The 16150-nt window shown below is 43.7% G+C and overlaps 1 protein-coding gene across 1 annotated transcript; it reads right to left on the bottom strand.

Annotated features, from left to right (window-relative positions):
* Window positions 1-5133: 5133 nt before the first annotated feature.
* On the bottom strand, window positions 5134-14299 carry IKZF5 (IKAROS family zinc finger 5). Its single transcript, XM_062635298.1, has 5 exons — window positions 14203-14299; window positions 13168-13262; window positions 11707-11871; window positions 11242-11424; window positions 5134-6368 (listed from the first exon to the last, which is right to left on the bottom strand). The coding sequence occupies exons 3-5, from the start codon at window positions 11837-11839 to the stop codon at window positions 5425-5427; spliced, it is 1260 nt and encodes a 419-aa protein (XP_062491282.1). The 5' UTR covers window positions 11840-11871; window positions 13168-13262; window positions 14203-14299; the 3' UTR covers window positions 5134-5424.
* Window positions 14300-16150: the final 1851 nt, after the last annotated feature.

Below are 16150 nucleotides of genomic sequence, written 5' to 3'. Positions count from 1 at the left end.
CATGAGGAATAGTGGCATATTTTAGGGGCCCAAAGTGTTTAAAACGCAGTACTGCTTCAGCATTGCAGCTGAAAACATCTGACACAGCTTCCTTCTCTAGAGCATTGTGCTATCTCTTTAACTCATCTGCCTGTTGGGAGAGCAACACAGCTGTTGTGACCCAAAAGGAGTCATTCAGGACCACCCTTCCTTTGGGACCTATGACCAAGTTCATGATACCCTTGCGCTGAATTAAAGTGAAATGACACCAGCCAACCAGTTTCATTTCTTAATACAATCCACAAGGCATGTGGTTAGATATAACTCAACAATGGTGACTTTAACTGAATCAGCAAGTCCCATGCCATGTGTTTTTGCTTAGATGTAGTCAATATTAAATGAAAGAGTAGAGGAGAAGCATACAGCAACATCTTGGTCCTCTTCACCAAGGGTATCTCACCCTCTGACCTGAGCCCTGCATTTTTGTGTTCACATTGAATATTTTGAGACCCCACTTGGAGCACTGTGTGGAGTTCTGGTGTGCTCTACATAAGAAGGCCATGAACCTGTTGGAGCAAGTCCAGAGGAGACCACAGAGATGCTGTGAGGGCTGGAGCAGCTCTGCTCTGGAGCCAGGCTGAGAGAGCTGGGCTGGGTCAGCCTGGAGAAGAGAAGGCTCCTGAAGGGGGGACCTTAGAGCAGCTCCAGGAAACCTGGAGAGGGGCTTTGGACAAGGGCCTGTAGGGACAGGCCAAGGGGAATGGCTTTAACCTGCCAGAGGGGAGACTGAGATGAGCTCTTAGGCAGAAGCTCTTTCCTGTGAGGGTGCTGAGGTGCTGGCACAGGGTGCCCAGAGAAGCTGTAGCTGCCCCATCCCTGGCAGTGTTTAAGGCCAGGTTAGACAGAGCCTTGGGTGATATATCTAGTGTGGGGTATCCCTGCCCATGGCAGGGGGTTGGAACTGAATGAGCTTTAAGCTCCTTTCCAACCCAAACCATTTTGTGATTCTATGGGCATAATTAAGTGAGCTCATGAGCAGTTCCAAAGCTGAGGCTCCCCAAGGGTTCCTCTGGGTGCTCATGTCATCGTTGTCCCTCTGTCGTCTTTATTCTGGTGTCTGCTCTCTGACTGCACCTAAAAGTCAGCTCATCCTTGAGTCATCCTTTCATATTCCTATGGAGGTTTATCAGCTTCGAACAAGGGGTCAGAACAACCCTACTTACACGCTATGGAGAGCCAACATCCTTGTTATTTGCTTCATTTATGCTCAAAGCCTCCTGTGGTCAAATGCAAATGGTGCCTAAGACAAGCTTAGTCTCCTGTGTGTGATTTGCACTATGGAATGTAAGAGGTGTTTGAGAAAAGCTCAATGTCCAGGTTCTCACAAGGACTAAAAGAGCAGCCTGGTTTCAGCACCAAAATGAAACACCTTAAGCAAGGAACAGCGCATTTATGCTTCAGCCTGTTCATCTTTTGGGTCAGCTTATTCTCTTTACCACAGCTATTCATAAGCAGCTCACCAGTCCCACCTGCTGAAGCAGACACAAGAATTACCGTAAGATTTAATTAGAAAGTGTTATTTTATTCATATCTTAGAAAAGCAAAGCTTCACAACATAAACTACACCAGATATAGGCAAGTCATTTCCAAATTAACCTCGTCCTCTGAAAACATTCACTACACGAGAAAATTGATTTTACAGTTCTAACAGGTTCCATTTGTTGCAATACAAAATATGCTCTTTACACTGTAATAGGTTATGAACAGAGCTGGGACTCAGAAGCACATACACAAAGATTGCTTGATGAGAACGGCTCCAGCAGGGGATAGGTTTCCTGCAGAACAACATCCATTTGCTGTAGATTTTCAAAGAAGTTTCAAATGAACAGAAAACTTGCCAGTGAAGACTCCTACATTACATTCCTTTCATCAGAAAGAAACAAAGAGCAACATCCCCCCCAAACATTCTGCACTAAACCAAATGGCATCCACTCATTTGGCTGGGAAACACCATTGGAAGGAGTTTTCCAGCACTGAGTTTTATGTTAAAATGCCAAACAATGTCTTATGTGCAAATCCTCTTCCATTGAACGTCTATCTGTGAAAAAACAACTCCTGTCCCTACCAGCAGCATCACAGTTTTAATATTAACCCAGATAATCTACTGAGATGCTTCAGTCTAGTATGTGTGTGTTCACTGGAATACTGGGTCTCACTAAGTCTGCATTAGGTGTATGATAAATAGTGCACATTAAAAAGGTCAACAAATCTATTAAATGATCTATCACAATAAATACAAACCCCCTCAAAGTTCATGTTTTGCACGTACAGGATTTACCAGAGTCAAGCTGTGGAAAAAATTCAGCTCATTCCCAAACTTCCCTGTTAATACAAGCTAAAATGCCAATTGCCACTTTATAATGTTAAGATTTGGGGGTTTAAAACAAAATGAGTTTAGTGCAGAGAAGAACTCAGTATGAAAAGTTCCTCAACCACAGACTTGATCCCACAGTTCCTGACAATTATCCGTCACTGACTCCATATAAGGCCTTCTTGTGCACAGGAATTGTTGGGATCACAGTCTAGAACAATTTTCCAGTACTAATTCTGGTCTTTCAAGGAAACAGTATGTACAAAATGATGAGAAACTGATGTGACAATACACCTTCCAAAGCTACTCGGTGGGCAGAAGGCAGCAGACGCAGTCAGGATCCTGTTTGGCACCATGAACAGGCAGTGTGAGGTTGAAAAATGAAGAGCCCACATGCACAGGGTGGCCCTCCCTCTGTCTGTGAAGGCCATGGCAGGGTCCACACCACATGGATGTGGTTGTAGAATAAAGGGATGGACACTGAAACCTGCCTCTGCCCAAGGTCCCCCCTGCAAACAGGAGCTCATGCAAGGAAAGAAGGAAAAATACTTTATCACTGTTCAACAGTTCAGAGATGTTCAAGCTCCTTGAATCCTGTGTTCAGCTCTGGGTTCCTCACTACGAGAGAGGCATTGAGGTGCTGGAGCAGGGCCAGAGAAGAGCAATGAAGCTGGTGCAGGGCCTGGAGCACAAGTGTGATGGGGAATGGCTGAAGGACCTGGGGGGGTTTAGTATGGAGAAGGTTCAAGGGGACCTTATCACTCCCTACAACTGCCCGACAGGATGGAGCCAGGAGGGGGCCGGGCTCTGCTCCCGGGTAACAAGAGACAGGATGAGGAAACGGCCTCAGGCTGCACCAGGGGAGGTTTAGATGGAGCTGGGGAACAACTCCTTCCCCAGAGGGTGCTCAGGCATTGGAACAGGTTGCCGGGAGCAGTGCTGGAGTCATCATCCCTGCAAGTGTTCACAAACCATGTACACAAGGCCCTTAGTGACACTGTTTAATGGTGGCCTTGGCAGTGCTGGGGGAACAGCTGGTCTTAAAAGATCTTTTTCAACCCAGCTGATTCCATGATTGCTAATGTTCTTTCTTAGGTACTTGAAAGCAGAAGCAATGGTATTAAGTCCGTGCTATTAAAATCCTTCTAAACAATTTGCAAGGTTTGGAGTTGGATTTTTTCCCCCCATACTGAGTTCTATTATTAAGAACTCACCAGAGGATCCCCTCCTAAACAAGGGCCCCTCACTAAGATGATGCCAGGCTCCTTCTACTACCAGCTACCTCTGTTACCATTCTCCTACCTGCAATTCTGCTCAGGAGCATACTTGTTCAGAAGCTGTTTCTTTAAATCACCAATCATTAGCCAACACAATAAGTATCTACCATCTTTACGCTGCCAACATCATTCCCAATGGATCACAAATAGCTCAAACAGAATGGAAGGATGGAATCCCAAACATTTGTGCACATCAGAGCTGATCTCCCTACTGATACCAAGAGGGAGAAGTGCTGGAAAGGCAAACCAAGGACAACTGGGCTGTTGACATCAGCACCATTCAGTACTGGAAGGAGCTCCTCAGAGCATCATGGAAAAGGAATGGAAACACCATTTCGGAAGTTTCCTTGGAGTTCTAGAGCTTAGGAAGAGAAGTTTGCATCCAAAAGCAAGGAAAACAACCTCTATAAATTACTAATTGTAATGGCCTTCATCAGTAAGCTCTGGTGTTTTAGTATTCTAGCCAAATTTAGGTTTTAGAAGGCACACTAAGGGCTTTTAGTAGTTTTGCTGGGATGTTCTACGTAGGTTTACATTAAAGTGCCTGTCCATTAGCCTGGGTGTTTCTAAAGTAAGATGTGCAGTATAAAAACCCCAACAAAATAAACATGTGGCATGGACTTCATATCCACCTTTAGTCACCATTTGCTACTACAGTTATTAATCCCAATGACTTCAGCCGCAGGATGATGTATTCCTCTGCCTACTACAGGAACAGCTCAGAAAACCCAGAAACCTTTCTCCTTATTCCCAGTACACAGAAAGGACAACAAATTCAGGAGAGGGACAAGACAAACTGACTTAAAAGCGAGCTGAAATTTGCAATGAACTACATCATAGAGCTTTCAAACCTACCAGTCACAGCTTGGCCCGAGATAACACTGAACACGATTCTCTTCCCCATTTGTAAACCTCTTGTTTCTTTTCTGTTAGAACTTCCATCAGCCAGACAGAAGTTTAACTGTGCAAATCTTAAATATCTGTACACATTAAGTTTAAGGCAGTTAAAAATCTCTGAATATATATTAGATCTACAAGCTCTTTAATATGACTGTGGAAAAACTACCTCCTCTTCAAAGGAACCACACATAAAAGTTTGCTTAGTATAAATAAGGTCTCCTTTTTCTTTAGTATAACTCATGAATGACAAGCTTTTAACTTTTTTCCTATCAGAACTTCATTCCCAATAACCTGTCACCTTCTACTTTCAGGATGAGTTTTAAAACTAAAAGTTAAATTAGTGTTTGTGCTCTAGAATGAAGAGTTTAGACCATACTAAGGAAAAACTTACTATTAACCTTCACTAGATAAAAGCAAGTTTGACATCAAATTGAACTTGTATGTGAAAGTTGCTTCTGTTTGGTTTTCCAGTTTGGAATAGCTAAGTTTTTAAGGATAAATATGTCTCCAAAGAAACAAGATATGTCATTGCAATAACCTTGTGTCTCTTACAGTTAATACATTTTGTCTTGCCCCGTAAATAGCCTGATGTTTCAGAACACAAGCTCTGCTTCAACATATGTACAGTGTTTATTGGGATGAAGTACAAGCAACTCAAATATAGCAGCCAAAGCATGGAAACACATTCCAATTCCTATTCCAGCCGAATATAAAACAACCACCCCATCCTATACAAAATTTCCCTGGCAAGTTTTGTGACAACATAGAAAGAAATTTGCCTCCTTTGTCAAATTGCTTCATGTGAAGATTCCTTATGCAACGTGCAAGCTTTTCCTTCAGCAAGTATGAAAAATAGACTGTAATATGTTAAAAAACTAAATGAAAGCACGTTCTCAGTCAATGCTGATTATGTTGGCCTCTTGCAAAATGGCAAGCAAAGTCATACTTATTCTTACACTTACAGCCACATATGTTGCACTGAAAAGGATTTTCAAATCCATGACATCCCATGTGAATAGTATAAAGGATATTGTCCGCAAAGTACATGTCACAGTGTTGGCAGTGATGCAGGAGCTGAGGGTCCTGAACTTGAAGGGTTGGTGCTGGAGTACTCGGTTGACTATTACTTATGCTGGGAGTACTGGTGTGGGCGCTGCGATCACTGCTGGGACCCGCCACGGGGCTGTAGTTCCTTTGATTGTGTGTAGGCCGAGGATCTGGGCTGGCTGGAGATGAGCTTTGAGGAATATTTGCTGACACAGCTGAAACTACTGCAGGTGCAGTAGGCTGCTGTATCATGAAAGGCTTCTCATCTTGACAGGAAACTTCATCAGGCGAGCCTGGGTTTTGGTTTTCGGGTGGCAAACTGGATAACTGTCCTGCTAAGGTAGAGAGCTGGTTTAAAGGATTATCTACCATAAGGTCCTGTGGATCTCTTGGCAACCCACTGCTCTGGGTTGGTTTTGTCATGCTCTCATACGCTTCAGTCTGGATATTTGGAATTTCATGAGTGAAATCATTAAGGTAGTCTGGTTTCTGCACCACCATGGAAGGTGGACTCAAATTAATTAATGCTCTTCTGCTGTAGCCCAAATTGCTGGTTTTCTTCTGCAAAACCCCCCATATCTTCTTGCTGCTTAGGGAGGACCTTGTACCCTTGATAGGCACCATTTTATGCTTGCGCCTGCGGTGGTGGGATAAGTTGCTCCTGTCGCTGCAGCGGAAGGAACACAACTCACATTTGTATGGTTTCTCACCTGTGTGTGAGCGCATGTGAGCTTCCAGGTGACGTTCATAAGCTGATGCAAAGGGACACAAGTGGCATCTGTGCGGCTTCTCACCTGGAAAATTCAGAGAGATCATACTAGAGCATCTCTGAGTGCTTGAAAAAGGCTTTTCATGGAACAGAGAGTAGCTAACAGGGAGCTTCAGTCACTGCTAGTCTTGAGTTTAGCTGTGTATTTGGTGGAAAAGCAAAGTAGATGTAGACATCTCTGCCTCACCCAAGTGATAATAAGCCCAGGAATAAACTGTGAACACAATGAGCATAACATAACCTGACCAGGAACTGCAGCACGATGCCAAGGGTCGAACGCAATGGTGTCTGGATCCAGTTAAGAGCATCACACAAACCGTACCTCAGCTATAAAGCACATAAGCAGTCGGCTACAGGAATGTCTGTACCACCAACATGTAACCATTCTTACTGATAACTGGGTTGAAACACTGAGGGAGGGTATCCTTCCAGCGTCTTCCAGACATTCCTACTTTTAAACATCTTGGAACTGTTCTCTAAATAACACATGCATTCAAGAACTGAATGCTGAAAAAGGATCCTATGGTTAAAGAGGTATTAAAGAAAACAAAAGCTTTGTTTATTTAAGAAAACAAAATCCCTGGGGAGCTGTGTGCTCTCAGACATGACAATCAGGTATTCTCCTTCCAGAGAGATACAACTTTGCTCTTCTACTAAATGATACTGAAGAGATATTGACATTAACACTTCAGAAAGTACTTAGAAAACTGTCAAACGTAAATACAAGCCAACACATTGGTAACATCATACTTCGGGACTTAATTTTCCTTTCACAGACTGATCCTCTAGGAGATTTTAGATCCAGATCTGCAATGTTAGAAAAGCCCAGAGGATTAGGTTCATGTTCAAGTGCTGAAACGAAACATCATCTTATCTTCCTATCTAGGACACCAGGTCAATTTCCAAATCTCAGTTGTGCAACTGTCTTGCCACACAGCACATCAGGCTCCAGAAAACTGGGAGTCAGCGCCTGCTCTTCAGCATTCACAGGGGTTTTTAGAAGCATTTTCTACTATTTTACATATACATTTGATTTGTGGCTTTTAAAATCCATCTAGAACAACTGTAAAAGCCAGACGTCTGAATGCAGAGAGGGCCACTAATACACTGCAAGCACTCTACAGGTCCTCAAAGATGTAATGTGACTGACAAGAGAAAGCCCTTCCCATATTCAGCATCCCACAGTCTGGAATCACAACCTGGGATGCTAAACAGAAGATTTTTTTCTTTCCTCCCTATGTCACTGTCTCTTCAAGAGGGTAAAAAAGAAAAAGCCATTTTTGTGCTACCTCTAAGTACTTTATTCACAACAACTGAAACCAGTTTCTTCATAAGCATATATATGTATTTTCAAATATACATATATATACACACACATAACGATGTGGAGATTTGGTACACAGATGAATGGAAGAAGACTGACAAGCTTCCTGCATTCACAAAGAACTTGTCAGTTTCAATGGTCTTCTTTCATTCCAGACTGGTTACACAGAGATGATTTGCATCGCACATTGCACACCCTTAACACAACACAGCTGCTGAGCTACTAATTACACTGCCGCCAGACTCAGCATGGAGTAATCCTGTGGTAAGTTGCACTTAATGATTGTTGCGTGATGGTGTCTGGGTCCTAATTACTCTGGCAGATCCCTTGCTGCACTTGCATGTTACCCAGAACACAGCATCTGTTTACTTGCAGTGCTCTAAGGCTACAGAGTAAGCTCTCACTTCTCTATTTTAATGCTGATTCAGTCACTCAGTCTTCACAGTCCATGCAATCCATCTCTGGGCCCTTTGCCACGCTTCTGAGCAAAACAACACTCAGGCCTTAGATCTCCTTGCTCTTGCATGGAAAAAATAAACTAAGGAAAGCAAACCAAATAAAACACCCCTTCCTTATTCTGGAGTCCTTCTGTACAAAGAAACAAAGCAGGGCTCTATGAAGAGCCACTGAGGTAATGGCAAAATGGTGCTGCCATCAGGACATCAGGCAATGCTGTATTAAAATCAGGGATGTGAAATATATTGTAAAAAGGTGAAGGGGAAACTATACAGAGAAAGAAAAATATTCTTGTCTATGGTATAAAAACTGGACAGAGTGGTATAGGGAAATGGGCTTACCATTGTACAGTTACTGGTATTACATTAGCATCAGATGTGTCTGAGCCAGTAATGTGCCATCCCACAGGCCAAGCTCCATTTCTGAGGTGTAATACTAACAATATCATGTACTACAACCACAAGCAACAACTCAAAATATTAGCCAAAGGACAAACACCAAGTATTAAGCTTTGCCCTAAGTAATGAATTGCTGTGGCTCTTGGGGTATTTCCTTCCAAGTAATGACCACTGAGTCAGATTTATGAGGACATTTCTCAGCATCCCAGTTCTTGGTTGGAATCTTTCTTGCTTTTGCATATATTACGCTGCAACTACGCTGAAATAATCATGACGTGCAGCAGGTATTGTCCTACTACTTCCAGCCACGCAGTGACACCTACTCCCTTGAAGTAGCAGAAGGGTAAGAAAGCATTCTGAAAACACAAAATCATAGAATGGCTTCGGTTGGAGGGACCTTAAAGCTCATCCAGTTCCAACCCCTGCCACAGGCAGGGACACCTTCCACTAGAGCAGCTTGCTCCAAGCCCCTGGGTCCAACCTGGCCTTGAACACTGCCAGGGATGGGGCAGCCACAGCTTCTCTGGGCACCCTGTGCCAGCGCCTCAGCACCCTCACAGGGAAGAGCTTCTGCCTAAGAGCTCATCTCAGTCTCCCCTCGGGCAGGTTAAAGCCATTCCCCTTGGCCTGTCCCTACAGGCCCTTGTCCCAAGCCCCTCTCCAGGTTTCCTGCAGCCCCTTTAGGTACTGGAGCTGCTCTCTGGTCTCCCCTTAAGGAGCCTTCTCTTCTCCAGGCTGCCCCAGCCCAGCTCTCTCAGCCTGGCTCCAGAGCAGAGCTGCTCCAGCCCTTGCAGCATCTCCGTGACCTCCTCTGGGCTCACTCCAAGAGCTCCACATCCCTTCTGTGTTGAGGACCCCCGCACTGGACACAGGACAGCAGAGAATGTCCCACAAGAACAGAGTAGAGGGGGAGAATCCCCTCCTTCAACAAAAGAACTGTTAGCCTAATATCTGCAAGCATAAAAAAGGGTAGACAGTTTCCTAGAGTATGAGAAGGAATGCTTACAGTATACCAATACCCACATTTTGATACCTAAAGAAGGAAGATTTGATTTTTTTGCTAATATGGCTAAAATTGATATTAAGTAACACCATATTATTTCAGTCATTCTGTTTGAGAAACCCCATGCACACCAAGGCCATCAAAAACATCTCAAGAATCAGCAAACACACAACAGCAACATCTTCTAGCAGCCATTTATGTCTCCATCACAGCTCTAGCAGTCCATCTGCTCCTGTTGATAACTGACTTGTACTAACTGTGGGCTTGAGGATGCAAGATTTTAGATGGGAATAGCTATATGTCACCAAAAAGGCATGAAACTTTAAGGTTGATGTTACCCCTGCACCTTTAAGCACTATTTAAAAAACAAACTGCTAAGTCTGCAGTAGTTTCTCCCACTACATGACCCTTCTTTCACAAGCTCAGAAATAGCACTGCACAGAGTAAAGCTGCTAGATTTCTCCTTATCCACATACCATAAGAGGCAAATGGTAAGTGAAGATGTAGCTGTTTTATGAAAAACTAGATGGAAAAAGTGCTCCAGAACTCAGTGCTGCTCTGCAGGTCTGCAGCAAGCCATGGCATCAACACTGTGTAAAATGCAGGTACAGAAGCCATGGTATTCTATCCACTATTGGTAACACACAAAATTCCCACTGGGAATCTGAAAACAGCAACAGCTACAGACAGAGGTAGCTCACAGTAGCACAAGAGGAGAATTTAGATGATGTTTAGAGTCTGAACCTCAGAACTTTGATTTCTAGTTGGTTGCCATTTTCCATCCCATTATGCCTTGTTAAAATAAGCCAACACTGCAAGACCAGCACAAGGAGCACTGACTTGCCAAAATACATCCTCTAAATGACTGTAGACACAGTGGTTCACAGCAAAGTGAGAATCTGACTAACAATAACCATACCTAAAGAGAGCTACAATTACGCCCAAGTGACAACAAAGCATTTCCTTCAAAGAGAATCCCCAAATGCCACCTACCCAAGACCACTGAAGTGATACACGTACAAGTTTTGGAACCAGACTGGAAACCTGTAAAAACTTCCATTTTTTCCAGAATACTTCTTTTATTTTAATTATTACTTTAGTGACAAGCCGTAAAGTCTTCTGAATTGGTAACTGTATTCTGTAATAACTGGGCAGGCACCAAAGTCAGACTTCACAAGGAGCTTTTGTGTGTTTCCTCTCACTTGCCAGGAGGTCAGAGCTGACTTCACAAACAGTTTAGGATATTCTAACCTAACTCAAGAGATTTGCATTTCAGCTTTATAAACCCAACAGTGGGAAATGCCACAGGAAATACTTTTTTTTCATTACTATTATTAGTAATGATCACTTTTTGATGCCATGTGGTCACATTTGAATAAAGCTTTATTCTTATTACTATGTTTGGTACTTCCACATCTAGAATGTGGCATGAAACAGGAATATCTTCATAGCTAATTAAGAGAGGAAAAAAAGCCCCTATAACCTCCAAGGAAAGAGCTATGTTACCTTTAGGGCCTTCCAATTTACACTGATGCTTTCACACTAAACTTTACTCCCATATATCAAATTCAGTAGCCTGCCATAATAAATCTAATTGCCGAGTAACTCTAGAACAAACATCTTCAAGCAGTGTGATAACTCCCCATGTGCAAGTCATACCACTGAGTTCAAAGCACAGTGTTTAATGTACAGGAAAGCACAGCAGAGTATTTCATACCTGTATGAATTCGGATGTGCTCTATGAGCCGTGCTGTGCCTTTGCTGGCGTAGTTGCAGTACCGACACTTTAACTTCCCATCAAACGTCCGTTCAAAGCCATCCACCAACATTCCTGAGTTTTCATCCAGTGAAACTTCAACTGAAGGATGATCCAGTCCATTCTGATCACCTTCTGTCCCAGCTGTAAATAATACAACACAGATGTCAATCAAGAATCGGTGGGATACTACTGAGAACATGCTACACATCTTCAGCTTCCCTATGCCCTTGGTCTTTCTATTTAAAGCACTGTAAGAACATCCCCTTATCGTAACAAAGGTACAGCCACATCTTTTCTGATGAGAAAAAAAAACTATCAGAAATACTTCTGTATAGTTATAGGCCTCTGCTTAATTATCTGGAACATCAACAGTGCAGTCATTGTCTAAAAGACTAAAATTTGATAGCACTGCAATTTGCTTACCTCCCTGGAGAGTCTCTGCTTCCTTGTCTCCACAAACTGATCCAGAAATCATATTTACATGGTGAGTCTGCTGTGTAAGATATTCCTGAAAATCCTTTACAAAGTCCAAAGTTTCTGGCTTCTTCTCACCCATATTCAGTCTTTTAAGTTTACAACCTCTTGTGCCTAGAAGGAAAAATATTGTCATAGAAATCACAGAACTGTTTGGGTTGGAGAAGACCTTTCAAAATCATCAGTGCAACTGTTAATTCAGCACAGCCAAGGCCACCACTAAACCATGCCCCTAAGTTCCACATTTACAGGTATTTTAAATACCTTCAGGGATAGCAACTCCACCACTTCCCTGGGCAGCCTATTCAGTGCTTGACAACCCCTTTAGGGAAAAATGTTTCCCAATATCCAATCTAAACCTCCCCTGGTACAATACGATGATGTTTCTTCTTGTCCTGTTGTTACCTGGGAGTAAACCAGCCACCACCTGGCTCCATCCTCCTTTCAGGTAGTTGAGAGTGATAAGGATCTCCCCTGAACTGAACACGGGATTCAAGGTGTGGCCTCACCAGTGTTGAGTAGAGGAGGACCATCACTGACTGCCCTGGCCCTGCTGGCCACACCAGTACTGGCTCAGACCAGGATGCTCTTGGCTTCCTTGGCTGCTGGGGCACACAGGCATTTTTTTTTTTACCCAGCAAAGAGTACACCCATCCAAGCCCTGAACAGCAGTTTCTCCAAAGAGAATGCTGTGGGCAGTAAAGGCTTTACTGAGGTCCAGGTCAACAACATCCAACATCTAGTAAGTGCTTCATCTTGTCATAGAACATGAGGTTACTCAAGCAGGATCTGCATTTCATAAAGCCATGCTGACCAGGCCTGATCTACTCCATCACCTTCCCTGCCACCAAGGTCAGGCTGACAGATCTGTAGTTCTCTGGATCCTCCTTCCAGCCCTTCTTGTAGATGGGTGTCACACTTGCTAACCTCCAGTCAAACTGAGACCTCACCAGTGAGCCAGGACTGCTGGTAAATGGTGGGAAATGGCTTGGTGAGCACTTCAGCTAGCTCCCTCAGTAGCCTTGGGTGGATCCCATCTGGCCACATAGACTTGTGTGTGTCTAAGTGATATAGCATATTGCTGACCAGTTCCACTTGGATTACATGGGCTCCATTCTGCTCCCTGTCCCCGTCTCACAGTTCAGTTTCAAAATGCAAATGTCACTGAATTTGAATGCATTCATACAAACAAGTTTAGGTTTGGATTTCTTTTTAAGCAAAGGATTGCTTTTATCATACAGCATGACTCAATGCAAAGTGACAACCATACAAATATTTTTTTTAGAGCTTTTAACTCACTAAAAACTCATCACCAAATATATATTACTTGGGAAACTGGGTTTTAGCAACAATATAAAAATGAATAAAATGAAGTAATAATCAAAATCACCTCTTTTTAATTGATCATACCTGAATTTTAGTTCCCTGCTAAGCAGCAAACATGGTCCCAGAGGTACTCTCAACAGGTTAGATATAAAGCACAGGGCACAGCTTCTCTACTTTCCCTGGAAGGAAAACAAGGAAATGTAAGTGCATTATTCTCCCTAAGAGTCGTAAGAAAGGAACTTGAAAAGACAGCTGTTTTGAAAGCCAGGCTCTAACACTGTACTGCTGTTAGTTTTAGAGAAACAATTCCACTTCCAGCAGAAACTTCTCAAAGACTGCACCCACTCCTACATACATCCCACTGAAAGACACCTCTATCCCACTGATTATTTGAAGAGTTTCCCTGGTGAAGGCATAGCTCCAGAAAATCCCAGAGGTGGGTAAGTTCGTTATAGCAACTGTGATGCTGGGAAACCAACTGGATGTCACTGATTAGCAAGAAAGAACAGAAAGCAGTGTTTCACACTGTCCTGGGTTCAGCTGTAGCAGTTATTTTTCTCCTTCCTAGTAGCTCGTGCAGTGCTGGCTGGGCTTAAACCACAACACAGACTTCTTCCATAATTCCAGTTTCCTACCCTGCATAACAGCCATAATCCAGTTCATTATTTCACATTGAAATAGTAACAGTATTCACTAGAAGTCACTGGTCATGCTCTTTTCTGGAGCATGACAAACCCCTAGAGTCTCCATTTGCAATGTATTTATGAGGACAGAATTTAGGATTCAATTGGGAAGAGGGTGGTGAGTCAGTCACATTATTATTCCTACAGATTATAATCACAAGTAATTTAGAATGCTACAGTTTCACTAAGAATATCTTTTTGCTTTCCAACAGCTACTAAACAAAGAATCAGTGACCTACAAAAACTCAAGTATTGAGTTCAAGACCACATTTAACCACATTCTCCTGTATTTTCAAAGTTATTTACGAGCATTAGTTCTTTTCTGGCAAGCAGGTGAGTATGGTCTTCACATCATACCTGAGTGTGCTCAACTACCATGGCTATTGTCACCATTAAGCTAATCCTGAACACAACTTTATGTATCAATTTTGCCTACCCTCCTTCAGGTGTTACCAGGCTTCCGTAGGCTGAAGTTAATTTATGTTCTTTTTGTTGGTGTCTCCTGTAATAAAACAAAGATATCAGGATATGAATTAAAGGTATGGAAGCGAAAAAAGCAGGACGAGTCCTGACCAACTCTCACCAGATTAGAATAGTAAGAAATAACCATTTAAAGTTAAATCATCATTTTAAATGTGGAATGTTTCAACATGAAACAATGTTAAAGGTCTTTCACAAAAAGACTCTATATATCCCTTCGTACTGGGGGCAAAAAACACACTTTAATACAATTAACTGTATCCTTACACTGAATTTTAGAAGAAAATTACACAAAGAAAAAAAAAATCTGATTGAGGAAAAGCCATTATTTTGGTTATCAACTCCATCAAACTTCCTTTCTTCACCTCATCAATTTAATTTGAAAACATTCATCCTTTTTTCTTATATCAATGTAGGTAAATTGCTGCCATTCAGCACCGCCTCAAACCTCTATACATCCATGCACAAAAGAACCCTTTGTGATTTTAGGTGGTACTTCTTATGGCTATCCAACCAGCAGTTCTCCTTTTCAGGAAGGAATGATACAGATCAGACACTCGCCCTGCCACTACTGCAACCTAATAAATGCAATTCTCACTATCAGCAACCTGAGCACACCAGCTCGTGTTTCACGCACTCCAACAGGGCTGATCATGCCACGTGCTCCTCAGGTCCTGCTAACACAGGACATCACCTTCGCAGACAAAACTGCGCCTTCTCCAGCTTTACACACTGACGGGTGGAACACCAGTTACTCACCGTCCACTCAGGTACTAGTCTAACACTAGTTACAGTGATGATCTGTACTAAGATTATTGGCTCCGAAGCACCAGAAGGATGAAAGGTGGTGTAAGTATTTTGCCTGAAAAATTCTGCTAAAGAAAATAACTCAGACGCATAAAACCAGTGGTTTAACACACACAGCAAGAACTCATACTGCGTAATTACGAGACTAAAATAATATGACTATGAGCACATGCATCCTGGTTTCCTTTATGGAATTAAGGGGGGGGGGGGGGATTCTCTACCTCAGCCTCATCTCTTCCAGAGTAAATGATTTAAAACTAAAGGAGGTAAGCTCCCAGGCTCTCTCCAAGCTCTCCCTGCGCCTATACCAGTGTAACTGTAAGAGAATCAAATGACTATGAGAACATGTACCCTGTTTTCTTGAAAGGAATTAAGGGGGAATTCTTTGCCTCAGCCTCATCTTTTCCAGAGGAAAAGATTTAGAGCTAAAATAAGGAAGGGGGAAGGATCCCAGCCCCTCTCCAAGCCCTCTCTTCTCCTTCTGAAGGACTTTTACGCGTGGGAAGGAGAATCACAGAACGCTTTGGGTTGGAAAGTACTTTAAGATCACCTATTTCCACCCCCATCGCAGCGCCGGCCGAGCCCCGCCACCCGCCACAGTAGCCGCCGCAGACAGCGGCTCGCTCCGCCGCCCCCGATCCACACCTCACGGTGCAACAGCAACTCTGCGCGTCTTCCACCCTCCTCCGACCCACAGGCGCCTCCGCACTGGGGCAGGAAGCGACACGGCCACGGGAGTCCTCCACTTAAACCCGGCTCCCACACAAGGGAGACGCTGAGGGGCTACACCGGTGGACCTCGGCCCCCGCTCCCAATGGAGGAGCACAGCTCTGCCTGTCTGCTTGCTTGCTTGCTTGCCCGCTCCACACAGCGAGCGGAGAGCAGCCGCATCCCCTCCACCCGGCCTCAAAGCTGGACGACAACGAGAGGACCGCGAGCATGAGGAGGAGAAGAGATGAACGCTACTCACCACCGCAGCCGCCGCCATGTTTGTTGTGCCTTCGGCAGCTGTGCCCGGCCCACCGTAACCTCGCGAGACCTTGTCGGGGGGGGGGGCGTGGCCCGCCGGGCTGCGCGCGCACGTGGGGAGGCGGGGG

Source organism: Pezoporus occidentalis, unplaced genomic scaffold, assembly GCF_034315485.1.
Source record: "Pezoporus occidentalis ecotype Australia unplaced genomic scaffold, CSIRO_AGI_Poc_V1 ctg45, whole genome shotgun sequence".
Lineage (NCBI taxonomy): Eukaryota > Metazoa > Chordata > Aves > Psittaciformes > Psittacidae > Pezoporus > Pezoporus occidentalis.
This window is presented reverse-complemented; position numbering and strand designations above follow the sequence as displayed.

What these genes read in the sequence shown, in the direction of transcription:
- IKZF5 (XM_062635298.1), bottom strand. Translation starts at nt 11,839, where the DNA reads ATGGGTGAGAAGAAGCCAGAAACTTTGGACTTTGTAAAGGATTTTCAG. An exon ending in AGCAGAGACTCTCCAGGGAG is followed by an intron (nt 11,425 to 11,706) that starts GTAAGCAAATTG and finishes TATTATTTACAG; the next exon opens with CTGGGACAGAAGGTGATCAG. An exon ending in GCACATCCGAATTCATACAG is followed by an intron (nt 6,369 to 11,241) that starts GTATGAAATACT and finishes TGAATTTTCCAG; the next exon opens with GTGAGAAGCCGCACAGATGC.